At 44.5% G+C, this 17,834-nt stretch overlaps 1 protein-coding gene across 3 annotated transcripts in view; it reads right to left on the reverse strand.

The window, feature by feature from the left end:
* Window positions 1-17,508, reverse strand: part of LOC116971093 (CXXC-type zinc finger protein 4-like) — a 191,291-nt gene extending 173,783 nt beyond the window's left edge. For 2 of the 3 annotated variants that reach the window (XM_033017928.1, XM_033017927.1), the window contains exon 1: window positions 16,067-17,508. In XM_033017928.1, coding sequence (XP_032873819.1) covers window positions 16,067-16,882 — 816 coding nt within the window. In that variant the 5' untranslated portion in view covers window positions 16,883-17,508. Of the gene's footprint in view, window positions 1-8,772; window positions 8,938-16,066 lie in introns of those variants that run through there. The other variant, XM_033017929.1, reaches the window with a different exon arrangement.
* Between the last annotated feature and the right edge of the window lie 326 nt (window positions 17,509-17,834).

Below are 17,834 nucleotides of genomic sequence, written 5' to 3' on the forward strand. Positions count from 1 at the left end.
ATTAGGGGACCAAAACTGCACACAATATTCCAGGTGTGGTCTCTGTACAGCTGCAAAAGGACCTCTTTGCTCCTATATTCATTTCCTCTTGTTATAAAGCCCAACATGCCATTAGCTTTCTTCACTGCCTGCTGTACCTGCATAGTTACTTACATTGATGTACAAGGACCCCCAGATCCCGTTGTACTTCTCCTTTTCCCACCTTGACGCCATTTAGATAGTGATCTGCCTTCCTGTTTTTGCTACCAAAGTGGATAACCTCACATTTATCTGCATAAAACTTCATCTGCCATGCATCTGCCCACTCCCCCAACCTGCCCAAGTCACCCTGCATTCTCATAGCATCCTCCTCACAGTTCACCCTGCCACCCAGCTTTGTGTCATCTGAAAATTTGCTAATGTTACTTTGAATCCTTTCATCCAAATCATTGATGTATATTGTAAATAGCTGCGGTCCCAGCACCGAGCCTTGTGGTAACCCACTAGTCACTGCCTGCCATTCTGAAAGGGACCCGTTAATCCCTATTCTTGGTTCTCCCTTGTCCATTTTCCTAGTTACATCTTTTAAAAATTCCATAAGATTAGTCAAGCATGATTTCCCCTTTGAAAATCCATGCTTACTCGGACCGATCCTGTTATTTCTATCCAAATGTGCGGCTATTTCATCTTTTATAATTGACTCCAGCATCTTCCCCACCACCGATGTCAGGCTAACTGGTCTATAATTCCCCGTTTTCTCTCTCCCGCCTTTCTTAAAAAGTTCCTATAGTTAACATATTCAAAGTTTTCCCATTCATTCAATCAAACATATATTAATTATGGATGTAGAGAGGAGGAACAAGCAATAGACAATAGACAATAGGTGTAGGAGTAGGCTATTTGGCCCTACGAGCCAGCACCGCCATTCAATGTGATCATGGCTGATCATCCCCAATCAGTACCCTGTTCCTGCCTTCTCCCCATATCCCCTGACTCCGCTATCTTTAAGAGCCCTATCTAGCTCTCTCTTGAAAGCATCCAGAGAACCACTCTCTGTGAGAAAAAGTGTTTCTTCGTTTCCGTTCTAATGGCTTACTCCTTATTCTTAAACTGTGGCCCCTGGTTTTGGACTCTCCCAACATCGGGAACATGTTTCCATCCTCTAGCGTGTCCAAACCCTTAACAATCTTGTATGTTTCAATGAGAAACCCTCTCATCCTTCTAAACTCCAGAGTGTACAAGCCCAGCTGCTCCATTCTCTCAGCATACGACAGTGCCGCCATCTTGGGAATTAACCTTGTAAACCTACGCTGCACTCCCTCAAGAGCAAGAATGTCCTTCCTCAAATTAGCATAAAGAGGATCGTTGGAATAATCCTTATGCTATTGGACTTCCCCTTCTGAATCCACTTTAGGAATACGATAGACAAAAATAATCTTCAAAAGTGTTAATTGGCAACATTAACATCTAATCAGCTGGCAAATTCAGGATTATGTTAACTTGGTTCATGCCACTCAGTTTGCCTCAAATGAACAATATCACGAGATCTCTCAATGCCCCAGCCAAACTGTAATTAGTTCTCATTTCAGCAATTACACTCAAATCACATTTTAAACTGAAAGGTATTGGAAGGAGTCTAGCACTGCATGTGCCGACGTCCTTCTCTAGTGAGATCCAGTCATTATCTTTACCAAAGGTTTGGAATGTATCATGCCATGAATTTTCCATCAGTTGCTTTTAACAACCTAGCTATTTCTGTATTTCACTGTTAATTCTAACCTGCACAATCAATAATACTCCTTGCACTAATTTGTCCACCAAGATTGTCTTGGCAGACCAATCATCTCTTGTTAACACCAAACACACGTGCAACTGGTCAACACCAACGTTGGCATTGATAAAATATAAGTCAGCGTAGCAATAGAATTATGGAATGATACAGCACAGACGATTTGGCACATCTTGCTTGTGTCAGAATTTTGAAAGAACTAGTCTAATTTCAGATCCCTACTTTTTCCCCCTGCCTTGTGTTCTTATTTTGTAATTCATAAACAAATTTGCTCTTTAATATGCTTCTACCATCTTTTCAAGCAGTTAATTCCCATAAAAATCTCTTCATCTTCCTTCTAATACTTTTTCCACAATGTATGGAAATTATAGCATTTAGTAAATAAGTGAGTAAAACTAAGATTAGCAGATTAAAACTTTTAATCATAAGGTAAATTGTGCTTATTCATTTTAATCATTTAACAGCCTGGTCTGTAAGCAGTCAAGTCTGACTATAGATATGTTTGAGGCACAGCTTGGCCCTCTCACAAAGGGATTATATTAAATATAGAAAATTCCAGAGCATGCAATGGTTGTCAGGTGATGTAGCATTAGAGTGAACAAGGGAAGGACACAAAGAGGGTTCAGATCGAAAAATATATAAAATAACATAGTTGCCAAATCATTATTACAGCAACTACAAAGAACAAGTCCTTGTGGTAGATATGCCGCAGAGATTCAAGGGAGTGACCCATGACACTGGAGCAAACTTTTCTCTAATGAATACCCTGTATCTGGCATTCCATTGGATGTTGGAAGAAGAAATGAGATGCAAAGACCTTATTTCCAGCACTCCACCTACTGCACAGTCAGTGCATAACTCCAGGGAGGTGGGTGAAGGAGTTAACATCTGTTTCATATAACCAGAAGCGACACAGGAGTGATCTCAGGATATGATCTGATATATTTCTGGCAGGAATTCCACTCAACACTGAGTTAGAATGAGGACATTCCATGGGAACAGGACAGAATTTTTCTCTGTCTGAAGAAGGGTCTCGACCCGAAACGTCACCCATTCCTTCTCTCCAGAGATGCTGCCTGTCCTGCTGAGTTACTCCAGCATTTTGTTTCCATCTTCGATTTAAACCAGCATCTGCAGTTACTTCCCACGGATTTCCCCCCCCCCCCCAAGTTGGATGGATCTGTCGAGTTGTAGGCTGAAACCTCCACTTACTTCAGGACCCCAGTGGTGTCGCAGTGGTAGTTCCCAACTGTTCCTTCAAAGCCCAACACAAACTTGAGGCGCTGCACCTGATCTCCTGCGGTAGCACATCATGGCTTTCAGGAGTCGGCATAACAACTTTAGATAACCAGTCTTCGAGTCTCTCACCAATCTGATCGGTTTGGATATCAAATCGTCAATTTTACTTCAGATTTTCTGCTGAGATGTTCCAGCATTCTGTGTTATGATTTTTTAGTTGGAATCGAGTAGAGCTGCACTGGAAGGACAGCAGTTTCAGGGACGCTGGGGGAAAAAATGTGGTCTTAGCTAATCAGTGAGGGTGGAGGCAGCTCTGTTAAATTGATCTGGGAAGGGACGTTTTATGATCACTCTGGTATCAAGTTTGGCGGAAACCAAGCACAGCAAGTGTTAAATGCGAGGGATGACAGCAAACAAAGAATGAAGAGGGAAGATCCTGATAAAAAGCACTGCAGTGAAAGAGGGAATTATATATTTGTAAGTATTCCAAAAATGCAGCATTACTGCACGATTAATAATATGCATTACAAACAAACTCATTTTTAATTTTCAGATAACCGAGAAGCACTGACGTTCCATGTCCCTGACTCCAGCTGCCTGGAAATTCCAATTGTGGAAGATTTTCCTGGAGCTCTTGAATGCACAGCCAAGTTCTACATTCCCCACCCCCCACCACAGTCGCAGTAACCACCAGCACACCCTCGCCAGCACACCCCACCCCACAGCTGTTTATCTGCAACACCTCTATGTTTGGAGCCGTTAAATGCCCAGCTAATCTGGTGAAATGGAAATCAGTCCAGATTTTTCCAATTATCTGATCTCCTTAAGGGAAAGGAATTATCCTCCTTTCAGATGACACTGATGGAGCGTGACCTGGCAGGCAGCCAATTTCTGCAGTCTCCGCAGCTTTTGATGAATCTCTACTACAGGTCCGCATGCCAGAACTTTGAAATGCCCTCCCCCTCCCTCCCTCCCCTCACAGCCACAGACCCCTGCCTACTGTTAGTTACAGCTTCAGACTCACAATTACTCGATATCCCTGGCGAGGACTGGGATGTCATCAACACACCCACCGCAGACAACTGCATGTCACGTTTTCCTACAGCACAGCAATTCTTAATGAAGCTTAGGCTCCCAAATGTTAATAGAACTACTTTGCTCTATCCATCCCCAGCCTGCCACAATCAGTCTAACATTTATAGAAACCTGATACAAATAGCTGGCCTGGACACCAAGGATTTCATTATTCCCGTTCCTTCTCCCGGTTACTCAGTGGAGGAGTTATTGCAACAGTCATCACGGAGTGGATGTATAAATTAAAAGAAGTAGCTAACCCAAGCTGGCATCCCATCACCATGTTTAATGGATATCCATTAGATCCTACTTCTCACCAGTAACTCCTTCGAACCAGCGTCCTGGACCGACATTTCATTTTGATTTTTTTTTTTTAATTAAAAAAAGGAAAAGCAAGCAAAAAGTATGTTAAGACAAATTTGCATTTAAGCCATTAGACCTTGTATGGGGATAATAAGCTAAGCTAAGTTGAGCAAATGATCTGTGTACCTGACATTGGGATGAGGGCCCCTGGCAAGGTGGCATGATGTGTGCTCCAGTGAATACTGTAGTGTCAATCTCCATGTTCGGCATGTGTTGACACGGGAGCATGCCAGTGGCTGCAATGTCAAATGCAACAACTATTTTACATTTTCCCTTCAGCAATATTAACCCCATAACAAGAGTGGACCATCTGAGACAACTATAACAAGCATCCAAAGGGAAATTCAGCACAGCAAAATGTCTCAAGGAACGTGATGAACTTAAGGTTGTAAGGACCCCAATTCAAGGGTCCAAAATACATTTTTCAAACTGAAACGTCGACTGTCCATTTTGCTCCACAAATGCTGCCCGACCTACTGAGTTTCTCCATCAGTTGTCGGTCAGGGCGGCACGATGGCGCAGTAGTAGAGTTCCTGCTTTAGAACGCCAGAGACCCGGGTTTGATCCTGACTACGAGTGCTGTCTGTGTAAGAGTTTGTACGTTCTCCCCGTGTAGTTTTCGTAAGTTTTCCCCAGGTGGTCCGGTTTCCTCCCACAACCCAAAGATGTACAGGTTTGCAGGTTAAATTGGTAACATTTGAAAATTGCCCCAAGTGTGGAGGATAGTACCAGTGACAATAGGTGCAGGAATAGGCCATTCAGCCCTTTGAGCCAGCACCGCCATTCATTGCGATCATGGCTGATCATCCACAATCAGTACCCCGTTCCTGCCTTCTCCCCATATCCCTTGACTCCGCTAACTTTAAGAGCTCAATCTAACTCTCTCTTGAAGCATCCAGAGAATTGACTTCCTTCTGAGGCAGAGAATTCCACAGATTCACAACTCTCTGGGTGAAAACGTTTTTCCTCATCTCCGTTCTAAATAGCCTACTCCTTATTCTTTAACTGTGGACCCTGGTTCTGGATTCCCCCAACATTGGGAAAATGTTTCCTGCCTCCAGCATGTCCAATCCCTTAATCTTATATGTTTCAATAAGTTCACCTATCATCCTTCTATATTCCAGTGTATACAAGCCCATTCGCTCCATTCTATCAACATATGACAGTCCCGCCATCCCGGGAATTAACCTCGTGAACCTACGCTGCACTCCCCCAATAACAAGAATGTCCTTCCTCAAATTTTGATACCAAAACTGCACACAATACTTCAGGTGTGCTCTCACTAGGGCCCTGTGCAACTGCAGAAGGACCTCTTGGCTCCTATACTCAACTCCTCTTATTATGAAGGTCAACATGCCGCTTGTTTTCTTCACTGCCTGCTGTACCTGCATGCTTATTTTCAGTGACTGATGAACAAGGGCCCCCCAGATCTCATTGTACTTCCCCTTTTCCCTACTTGACACCATTCAAATAATCTGCCTTCCTGTTTTTGCCACCAAAGTGGATAACCTCACATTTAACCCCATTAAACTGCAGCTGTCATGCATCTGCCTACTCACCAAACCTGTCCAAGTCACCCTGCATCCTCATAGCATCCTCCCCACAGTTCACACTGCCACCCAGCTTTGTGTCATCTGCAAATTTGCTAATATTACTTTTAATCCCTTCATCTAAATCATTAATATATTGTAAATAGCTGCGATCCCAGCACCGAGCCTTGCGATACTCCACTAGTCATTGCCTGCCATTCTGAAAGGGACCCGTTAATTCCTACTCTTTGTTTCCTGTCTGGCAACCAATTTTCTATCCATGTCAGTGCCCCACCCGCAATACCATGAGTTCTAATTTTGCCCACTAATCTCCTATGTGGGACATTATCAAAGGCTTTCTGAAAGCCCAGGGACACTACACCCACTGGCTCTCCCTTGTCCACTCCTTCTTTTGTAACTTTTCCAGTTACATCTTCAAAAAATTCCAGAAGATTAGTCAAGCATGATTTCCCCTTCATAAATCTATGCTGACTCGGACCGATCCTGTTACTGCTATCCAAATGTGCCGCTTTTCTTCTTTTATAATAGACTCCAGCAACTTCCCCACCACCGATGTCCGGTTAACTGGTCTATAATTCCCGGTTTTCTCTCTCCCGCCTTTCTTCAAAAGTGGGATAACATTTGCTACCCTCCAATCCACAGGAACTGATCCTGAATCTATAAAACATGGGGAAATGATCACCAATGCGTCCACGATTTCTAGAGCCACTTCCTTAAGTACCCTGGGATGCAGACCATCAGGCCCTGGGAATTTATCAACTTTCAGTCCCATCAGTCTACCCAACACCATTTCCTGTCTAATGTGAATTTCTTTCCTGCCTGTGAAAGTTGGTCGGCACAGACTCAGGGGGCCGATGGGCCCGTTTCCACGCTGCATTTCTAAACTAAAGAACTTGAACCTATTATTGAGGTGACGGTGAGAAGATATATGTAAATCATAGCATGGTGGCATCAGCACAGATTTGTGAAAGGGAAACTGTGTTACACAAATCATAGTCATAAAGCTCAGAAACAGCACCTTCGGCCTACCACCCCCACACCAACCATCAATTATCTATCTGCACGAATCACATTTACAAGCACTATGTCCGTAATCTTCAATGTGTGGCAATTCAAGTGGTCCTTCTGATGTGTCTTAAATGTTATGAGAGTGCCTGCCTGTAACAGCTTCTCAGGCAGCTCAAGACTGCAAAATCTGTTAGAATTTTTGTGGATTGTAGCTGACAAAGTACACAAGATGGAATGGTGAATGTAGTAATATATCAATAAGTTATTGTGTGAAAGAGAGACTAAGAATAACTAGTCATGTTCATGCTGCCACACTGGATATCACAAAGGTTATGTTCTGGGTCTCAGCAATTTGCTATCCACATCAATTATGTAAATGAGGGGACCAAATCTGATGTAAAGTAAAAATAAAAAAGTAAATTTATTTATATAGCACGTTTAAATCAACTCGCGTTGAGACCAAAGTGCTTTACATAGAAAAAAAATAATTAAGCTTCCGTACATCCATAGAAAAATTAAAATTAAGAAAAATGACACAACATATTGTATAATTCAACACAAACGTCCCACACAACAGAATAAAAAATTTCCACTGTGGGGAAAGGCATCAGAAAGTTCAGTCCTCTCCCTCTGTGATCACCCGAGGTCGGGGCCTATTTGTGGCCTCCGCAGCCAGTCCGATGTTTTCAGGCCCTCTTGCCAGAAAGCTGGAATGCCGGCATCGGGTGAGCACTCCTCGGCGGCTTGGAAATGTCTGGAGCGGCCGCTTCCTCCCCGGAGACCGCGGCACCCGAAGTCTTCAGACCGCGCTGGTTGGAGCTCCGACTCTGGTGATCTCGAATCCCAGGCTCCGCGGTGTTTAAATCCAGCGCCGCCTGCGACTGGACGCTCTGCAGCCACAGCTCCTCAGATGTTGGTCGGCGGTCACAGTACTCCGGAGCTTACCGCACGGTGACCCGGTAAGGCATCACCCACTCCGTGTTGGTGTCCCAGCGCTGCACCGCCGCCGAAGCTGTAGTCCCGGCCGATCCCGACAGGAAACGCTGCAACAGTCTGATGGTAGGCCGCGAGGAAGGGGCGAAGAAGCAGCTCGGAGGGAAACCGCCTCTCCGACCAAGTAGGGACCAGGAAAGGTTTCCCCCTTCCCTTTCCCCCTCCCCCCACATAAAAGACATTTTGTAGTAACAGGACTAAAAATAAAAATAAAAAAGGGTGAAAGGGCGGACTGCAGGCAGAGCAGCTATACACAACGGCGCCCCACTCCTGCAGTCCGCCATCCAAGTGAGCCAATGACACAATCCATCCAGGAGGATGTGTTGCCAGAACATAGGCATATGTGACTGGATAAGGATATTGGAGATGGAATATAATGCAAGAATGGTTTTGAAAAATACTACAGCAAAGTATTTTTTGAATGATATACAGTTAAATATTAGCATTTTGTGGGAGCCTCAATTTTTTGTACATGAGTTATTGAAACATAATTTGTTGGCAGAAAAAGCAAATGTCCACTTTTATTACGCAAATTACAGTGTAGTAATGAGGCAAAGCTGCAATTATACAGAATCGAGCGTGCTGTGTATAGTACTGGTCTCTTAACCAAAGGAAGAAAATACCTGCCTTAGAGGGACAACACTCTTTCAATTGATTGCTGGGGTCAAGGAAAGAACGTTCACGTTGCGGCCCTGTTTCCACCAATCTTTCCACCACCACGCACAAGAAGCACAAGAAGCGACAAGACAGACACCATTGTATGCAGAAGCAGAGAAAGTGTGTTCAGCTCTGGCTGAACAACTTCTAAATCTTGTGTGCGAACTAGATAAGAAGAAGAATTGATTGCTGAAGTCAGGTGATGATCTTGCAAAGGGACCTGACCAATGTTCCTTGGAGTTATTGCAAAACTGTTTTGAGGGGTGTAGTGGGAGGACTGACAATCTGAAAAACATGAATGGCTATTTGTGTAAAATGCATTTTATCTTAAACAATATTTCCCCATCCAAACCATGAGTAGGTTGGATGGTATCAATGGTTTGCTTCTTTTCCTCTGCCACTTCTGTATCTCCAGTGCTTCTTTTAATTAGTCAGTTCATGCCCTTTTTTGCTTTCTGCACTGCTCCCTGCCTCACACTGCATTTAACCTTCATTCAACCTCTGCTGGTTCCTCGATATTCCTCTGCTTCCCACTGGTTCAGACCTCCTTACCCTGCTCATGATCATGAGGTCTCCCGTACTTCCTTCAGCATTCCAACTTTGACAGGAAATCAAAGAAAAATGCAGTTGCTACAAATCTGAAATAAATATGGAAAATGTTGGAGCAGGTCAGGTGAGAGAAACAGAGTTCAGAAACCCTTTGTCAGAAAACAGTGGTCTTCGCAAATTCTGATAAAGAGGTTGCAAGTGTGCAGCCAGTGGAGCTCCTGCCGCACAACGCCAGAAACTGATGTTTGGTCCTTGGGTGCTGTCAGTCTGGAGTTTGTTCATTCTCTCTGTGGCATGCGGGTTTCCTCTGGGTGCACCAGTTTCCTCCCACACCTCAAAGACATGTGGGTTTGTCGGTTAATTGGCCTCTAAATTGCCCTTAGAGTAGGGAGTAGATTAGAGGGTGAGATAACAGCATTAATGTGATTGAGCGATCGATGGTCAGCATGGACTCAGCGGGTCATGTTTTCCATGGTGTATCTTCTAATCAATCTAAAGAGTCTCTGACTGAAATGTTAACTGTTTCTCTTCCCACAGGTGCAGCCTGACCTGCTGAGTGTTTCCAGCATTTCTGGGATTTGTTTTGTCTTTGAATGGTCCAATCAACAACAAACAAATTGGTTTAGATCTTGGATTACCACAGAGATGGGCTAAGAACATAGTTACACAAGCTGAAATATTGCCTTCAGATGACACAATGTCCACCACTGGATTAGGAGAATGGAAAGTAATCACATTAATGCTGTTGAAATTTCTGAAGGGTTTGACTTGATAGGTGCTGGAAGGTTGAACACCTTAACATTGGTGGCTAAAGCAGGGATCATAAGCTCAGAATAATGGGTGACCATTTAATTTGAATGGAGTGAAGTTTCTTCACTCAAACTGATGAGAAATATTGGAATTCTTTGCATCAGAAGTTTATAGATATTCATTGGATTTGCAGATGAATAAATGTGGGATAGAGATCAATAGACTATTGGATACCAAATCAATGGATAAGGAGGAAGCAAAGCAAAGGTAAGAATAATTAGCCAGAATCTCATTATTGGTGGAGCATGTTTACAAGTGACATGTTTTTGGAATCTGCACAAGCTTCCAATTGTGTAATGTTTGACGGAGAAACTCTTCCACTGTGAATGACCTTGGCTGAAGCATGAACGCTATTGACAATTAGTGTAAAATTAGTCATTCTCCCTCAAAGCACACCTCTTGATTTCAACAGCAAACTGTAAATACATTTGAAACATGTTGTTCAATAGTATTTGATTCTCTGCCACAAATAAGCTTTTGGTTCTGCTCGCAAACCTAAGCCAGCAAGCAGGAGATCCTCTCTCTTTCCTTGTCTACTTTCTTTTTGCCCGAGTCCTGCCTACTACAACAGCACACTATTCTCCGATGGGAATTTTTTTTTTTTTTTTCAGATGGCTAGGGTGCTCCAACAGCATTGCTCATGATACTACTGTTTCACCAAAAGCTCAGGCTAATGACTCTAATAGATTTTAACATGCACCACCAGATATAAAATTGGCAACAGTATATTGACATCTGTTATACATCTCAAGTGGCATGGCATACAATGGGTGGCCAGTTCTCAATGGCCATTTTCCAACTGGCAGCAGAAGTTAAAGCCTGCCCCAATGGGTGAGTAATTAGGGGTGAGATCCAGCCATCAGACAACCTCCATTTAAAGCTCCAGCCACATCATTTCATTTTGCAGCACGATCTGTGCTTTTAGATTGACTTGTTTCATCTTGAACCTACCACCACTCCCTTCTCCTACCCTGTGGCATTTTTACCTCAGTGAATGCTTTGCCCAGAACCAGTCCTATCCACTTTCACTGTCATTTCTATTCCTTACGCTTGCTGTTGATGCAGCCTATCACATCTCATTGGCAGAACTTCCATGCCTTGATCCCCAACCCTTAAATTCACCTCCCTTCCTAATTTGTCACAGATGGCTGCTTTTCTTCTCCCTTCTAATTTACAGAGTATTCCCTTACTTCCGACAGGTCACACTCATCACCTCATTCTCTCCACTTAAAAGAGAACAAAGGCTTCTTCCTCTGTCTGCCTCCAAGACCGTTTTTCTTTTTTGCACTAAATACATCTTTTCACAACTTATAATTCTCCACCTGAAATATTTTTTTTCTAGAATGATTTGAACACCTCTTGCCGTCTTGAACACAAGAAATGAAAAGGTCGGTGGTCCCTTCTTCCTCGTCTTTCCAGGCTACAGGTTTGGTCGTCTAGTCTTTTAACCTTCCTCTCATATTGTATCTGGGTACCAGCATATCTCCGCCCACAGCAAATAGGTATAATGAGAAATATCAGGCATGATCATTATTGACACAGCTAATTGCAAAAGTGTAATATTTAAATGTACTGAGTATTTATAGGTAACAACGAATTAACCATGAGCCATGAAGTGCAGGGGTTAGGGGGTCATGGGAATTGTGGGGTGGATTGAGTATATGTTACTCTGAGCAGTCAATTGTTCCTCAAAGTCAATTTGCTCAGAAAACAGAGTCACTTTAAACAGTAGATACAGAAACATCTTCAATAAAAACAGGCCAAATTCTATTAAAAATGCTGTTAAATGAGGATTGTTACATCTGAGTTTTGTGCATGAAAGTCACCTCCAACAAGGTAGTCATCAGGCTTAATTTGCAGGGTAAATTACATAATCATCTCGTCCTGTTTGCCATAGTGTCACTAAAATATTTACTGACAAGACCAACATTCATTGCCCATCTCTAGTTGCCCTGAGAAGATGTTGGGTCACCTCCTATAACCACTACAAACTTAAAAGCATACAGCACAAACATAAAAGCAGGAATTGATTAGCAGGTTTGTGTTAGAAAAGTACTGGTACAGTCACAATGCCTAATAGATTGCTTCTGTGCTGAAACTATCAACTCTACCTTTGCATTGTCAGGCTAGACTGCTGCTGATCAGAATAAAAGTTCCTTGTTATACCCTTTCTCGTTAAACTTCCTTTGACCAATTTTCATTGTCCAGCTCAGACATTTCCAACATGAACGGATAAAAAAAAAATCACAAATTATAAATAATATATTTTTAACAAAAACAAGAACGCTTCTGATCTGTAGACATCCCACACAAACTGCCTTTGTGCTAATCAGAATAGGAATCAACAGCCTACCATTAAAGTCAAGTCCGCCTTCATTAAGCTTGATGAAGATTCTTCAATCAGTGCTATCTTATGTCATGTAATTGGCTAAATGATTGAATATTTTTCCTGTCACATGATCTGTCCTAAAACAGTGCAATGTTATAGCATCAACAAAAGCATCAACGTGTACAACACACGCTGTCTGACAGCTAAAGCTCCTGCACAGGTTATCGAGAGCTAGCACAGCCTTACCACAACCAGAGAGCAGTGCTGAACTACTCTCCGCAACTCCCTCGTCAATTCTTCCCTTCCCTCCCGCACCACCCCCTCCCCGGGCACTTTCCGTTGCAACCGCAAGAAATGCAACACCTGTCCCTTCACCTCCCCCCTCGACTCCATTCAAGGACCCAAGCAGTCGTTCCAGGTGCGACAAAGGTTCACCTGTATCTCCTCCAACCTCATCTACTGCATCCGCTGCTCTAGATGTCAGCTGATTTACATCGGGGAGACCAAGCGTAGGTTGGGCGATCGTTTCGCCGAACACTTCCGCTCAGTCCGCAATAACCTACCTGAACTCCCGGTGGCTCAGCACTTCAACTCCCCCTCCCATTCCCAATCCGACCTCTCTGTCCTGGGTCTCTTCCATTGCCAGAGTGAGCAACAGCGGAAATTGGAGGAACAGCACCTCATATTCCGTCTGGGGACCTTGCGTCCGTATGGCATTAACATTGAATTCTCCCAATTTTGCTAGCCCTTGCTGTCTCCTCCCCTTCCTTAACCCTCTAGCTGTCTCCTCCCACCCTCCCATCCGCCCGCCCTCGGGCTCCTCCCCCTTTCCTTCTTTCTCCCACCCCCCATCAGTCTGAAGAAGGGTTTCGGCCCGAAACGTCGCCTATTTCCTTCGCTCCATAGATGCTGCTGCACCCGCTGAGTTTCCCCATCAATTTTGTGTACCTTAGTGCTGAACTACTTATTGGGTCATCCCATTGGTGGGTCATCTCATTCTGTGGGTCACCTCAGGAGAGGAGGAATACAGAGACTATGTAAATAAAGGAGGAGGAAGGAACAGTAAAGAGTAAACTGAAAATGAATGTAAAAATAAATTAGGGGGGGGGTTGAAGGGGAAGGATAAGGAATAAGAAATTAGAGTTGAAATTAGATATTTCATTGTTCATACCATTGGGTGGTGAGCTACTATACCTAGGTTGAATATGAGGTGCTGTTCCTCTAGCTTGCATTTTTGTTTCATCCTGGCAATGGAGGAGGCTGAGGAAAAACAGGTTGGTGTTGGAGTGGGAAGAGGAATTAAAGTGGCTGGCAAGCGAGAGATCCAGGTGGCCGCAATGGACAGAGTGCCAGTGTTCTGCAAAGCGGTTGCCATGTCTATGTTTGATCTCATTAGTGTAGGGGAGGGCACATCAAGGGCATTAAATGTAATATATGAGGGTGTAAGTGCAGGTCTCACCTGGAAGGCTATCTATATACCTGGATTGAGGTGAGGGTGGATGTGTAGTGACAAGTGTCACACCTCCTTCAGTTACAGGGGAAAGTGCTTGGGAATGGAGAGGGATGGGTAGAGAGGTGTGGGGAGGAATGAGTGAACCATAGAGTCGTGAAGAGACTGGTCCTTGCGGAAAGTGAAAGGAGGGAATGATGCGACTGATATAGGGATTGCAATTGCCTGTTAAATCTTTCCTCAGGTAGCCTGCCTTTTCCAAGTATTAGGCTGATAAATTTCTGAACTGCCTGTGATATATTAACATTCTTCCTTAAATAAGGTGACCAATATTGCTCATGCTACCCAAATGGAGATTCACCATGTTCTATGTAGCTGAAGTCATTCAAACAAGAATCCAGCATTAAAAAACAGCCAGGTCTTGTGTTCTGGATGGTGGGACTAACAACTTTTGGGACCCATATAGTATCCTAGTACCTAATAATTGTTTTGTCTCGAGATGTATTCAGCGTTGAGTTCACCACTATCACACAGAATCATCAGTGATCACCAATAAATGCCATGTTGTATGTCAATCAGCCCCATTCCTTCGCCTTACCACCCTCTTTAACATCTTAACACAATTTTCTACCCTGCAACCAGTTCTTATTCACACTGAGATGAACCTTTGATTAAAGAATATCCAGGAATATCAAGCCAAGCAATTTAGCCACTATCCATTAGGCAGAGAAATAAAAAGGGTGTGAAGGGTCATAATGCAAATTCTCTACTTTTTCAATTTGTGTTGATTGCAGTTTCTACTACATGACTACTTATACAATGATTACCATGTTTACATCTGATATCAATTTCATTGTCTTATCTAAGTTTAAGCTTAATAGCTGCCTGCATCAGCTTCCCCCTCTCTATTTTACAATGGGGCTGTCACATTAGCCAACGTCACCTTATTTATTGGTACTTTAACTGGACAGAAATCATTAAAGCTCCCAATATTGAATAGGTGTCACTTTCACATGTATAAAGCAGGAAAATGTTAGCTGGCCAGTTAAGCCACATTATCCAAGTGTTCATTTGGCATCAATAACATCGCCAGACAATACATATTGGAAATATGTTGATCAACACCCCTATTTTTCATTCATTCAGCAAAATAATTGCTGGGCTTTTAAGTAAATTATTCAGTGTCGTCAACCTCCTTTCAACACACTTCTTCATGGGTTAGGGCTGGCATAGCAAATAGCCACTTTCTCCCACCTGCCCTAGTGGACAATGCCAACTTCTGTCTTGGTCTGATTCAAGAAGGTGGAGATCCGTTCCAATGGACTGCCTAAGATAAATGCCAATAACCTGAGGTTACTTCCCATTGTTGGTTCAAATATATAAAACAAAGAAAAGTATACAGGAACTGTTCCTTCAGCCCCCAATGTCTGTGCCAAACATGATGTCAAGATAAACTAATCTTGTCTGGTTCAACATAATCCAGATGCCTCCTTCTGTGCCCATCTAAAAGCCTTTGAAACACCACTATCGTAACTGCTTCCACTGCCATTCTTGGCAGCATGTTCCAGGCACCCATCACTGTTTGTGTTTTTAAAAAAAGCTTGCCTCCCACATCTTCTTTAAACTTTGCCTCTCCTACCTTAAAGCTATGCTCTCCAGTTTTTGACCTGGGGAAAAGGCACTGTTTGTCAATTTATCTATGCCTCTCATAATTTCTTTAATATATATAAAATATACTCGAGCACCTTATATGTACTCGAGTTGCGACAGTGCTGAGATCACACCTGTTCACTCCAGGCCTACAGTTTGTAGGGCAACAAGGGCGAGCTATCTCCACGGTGCACTGACCGAGCTCAAGACTGCTAACGGGCTAACCTATAACTTCAAAGCACTACACGGCCTGACTGGGTCAAACTACAGAGAATGCCGGCACTTACATGCCCCAATTCCAAGTGGCCTATGTGTCCTTGAACGCCGGCGGATATCATGACAAGCTATCAAGAAACTAACCCAAATGCACACACGGCTGGGACCAATTTACTATCCTTGCGTTGCTGGGACCTAGGGGTGACTGTGTAAACCATTCAGAAGCACAACAGTTCTACAGGGACAACTTCTCTCGTGTATCTTTATATTAATACAATCACAGCGCAGCCAAAGGCGCAACAATCCAGCCGAGGAAAGCCACCCAGCAGGTAGCTTGCAATTCTCCAATTAGCAGAAGGATTGATTGATGTGAACCACCGCTGGGCTGGTGTGTGTGAATGTGTGTTTACCTCTGGTGAAGAGCCCGGCTTTTTTTTCAGTTCCTCGCATTTCCGCAGTTTGCAGATCTGGTGGCCGGTCTTGCGGTTGCGGCAGCTGCTACACTCTCCACAGTTGATAAGCCTCCTGCAGGGAGCGCACAGCCCGCACCTCTTCCTTTTCTTCTTGGCGGGGTGCCCGGCGCCGGCGGCCGCCGCCCGGTGCACAGGCCACTCGGGCAGGCCGGCCAGGTGCACCGCGCTGTCCGACACGGCCGCCAGGGCGCCGGGGGCGTGCAGGGCGGTCATGATGATAAAACCCGGGGGCACCGAGATAGCCCCCAGAGCTGGGAAGGCGGCGAACGCACCGGCGTGCTCCTGGAGAGCTAGGAGGTCGGCGTCGGATGCATTGCATTCGCTGGTGCAATCCCCTGCTGAAGTTTTGCTCAGCTCGGGAGACAAGGCAGGCGCCAGATCGCTATGCACAATTTGCAAAGTGGCTGGCAGTCTGTCAATGATCCCCGGCCTCTGAGAGTCACTTCTATGCACATGGGTCTTATTAGAATGTATTGCGGGCGGTTTCCTTCCCCAGAACACGGCATTGTCATTATTCCAAAGTGAGCCGCCTAATCTGGCGTGGGCAAACACGGGGGCGACCATGCACGGCCCCTCGCCAGCCTGCTTGGGCGATCGGTTAGTTTTGCTGCAATTTGCCGAAAGCTTGTAACTTTGGTCTTCGATGTCGGAGTCCACCGCCACCACATTCACTTCATCCTTTACCTTCTCGGTACTGAGCGGCTTCCTGTCGCAACTGTTCACAGTGGGAACAATGCCTCTTGCACCAGACATCGCTCCTGTTCAAAAGCAGCAGCGTGACAGACCTCCCGGGGAACTTGCTTCTCTGCCGAGCGCTTGTGGCTCCCAGTGCAGACTCCGGGTCAGATTTTCAGCTGATTACATCTTTCCTAACTGAAGCGATCTGCAATAAAACGAGGCGCACAAGAGCTAGCGTTAAAACCCGAATAGCAACAACTAACAAAACACAAGGCAGGATATACAGGGCGCGCTGTTACAGCGTGTACTGGGTTTGGGAGAAGGCATCGCTAGCTAACGAGTCCAGAAGCCCTTTGCTGAGTTGATTAGTTTCTTCTGATGCACAGCTCCGGTGGCTTCAGTGAGCAGGTTTCTGGATTTCTGATTTACCGAAGGCGGTGCAGCGAACGAATTGGGCAGCGCTTTCAACTGCCCTCGCCTCGCCGGGTAGACCCGGCGGTCTAGCTGCGAGCCCCGAGGCGTTCAGTGGCACCGAGTCTCTAGGGAGGGCAAACAACATCCTTCCACCAGTGCTACAGGGATGAGAAGTACACAAACGCGGCGCTCACATCTGGTGTTGCACAAACCGATCTCTATCTCGCTTAGCGGCGAGCAAATTACTTGGAGGCAGCGATGGTTCGGATAAGACTCCAGACCAGGCGTGTCCTGCTCGGCGGCTCTATCTCGGAGAGACACGTGAAAGTTTAAACCCTGCAATTTGCATCTCTCTGTGTCTCTTATTTCTGGTGCCGACAGATCTTGCGTGTTATGCTTCAGCAGTTCACCACCTTCGCGATTCAGAACAATTGGAAGGATGAATTTAGTGTTTGTTTTAAGGTACTGACTTTTAAGTTGAATTCTGTTAACAAAGGGGGTCTGTAAAGCTGCAGCAAGTAGAATTTCATTGTTCCGCTTCATACCCGGTGCATATGATAAGTAAACACTCTTGACGCACTTACTTCCACAAAGAAGCACACACTGGCAAGGA

This window comes from Amblyraja radiata, chromosome 3 (genome assembly GCF_010909765.2).
Source record: "Amblyraja radiata isolate CabotCenter1 chromosome 3, sAmbRad1.1.pri, whole genome shotgun sequence".
Lineage (NCBI taxonomy): Eukaryota > Metazoa > Chordata > Chondrichthyes > Rajiformes > Rajidae > Amblyraja > Amblyraja radiata.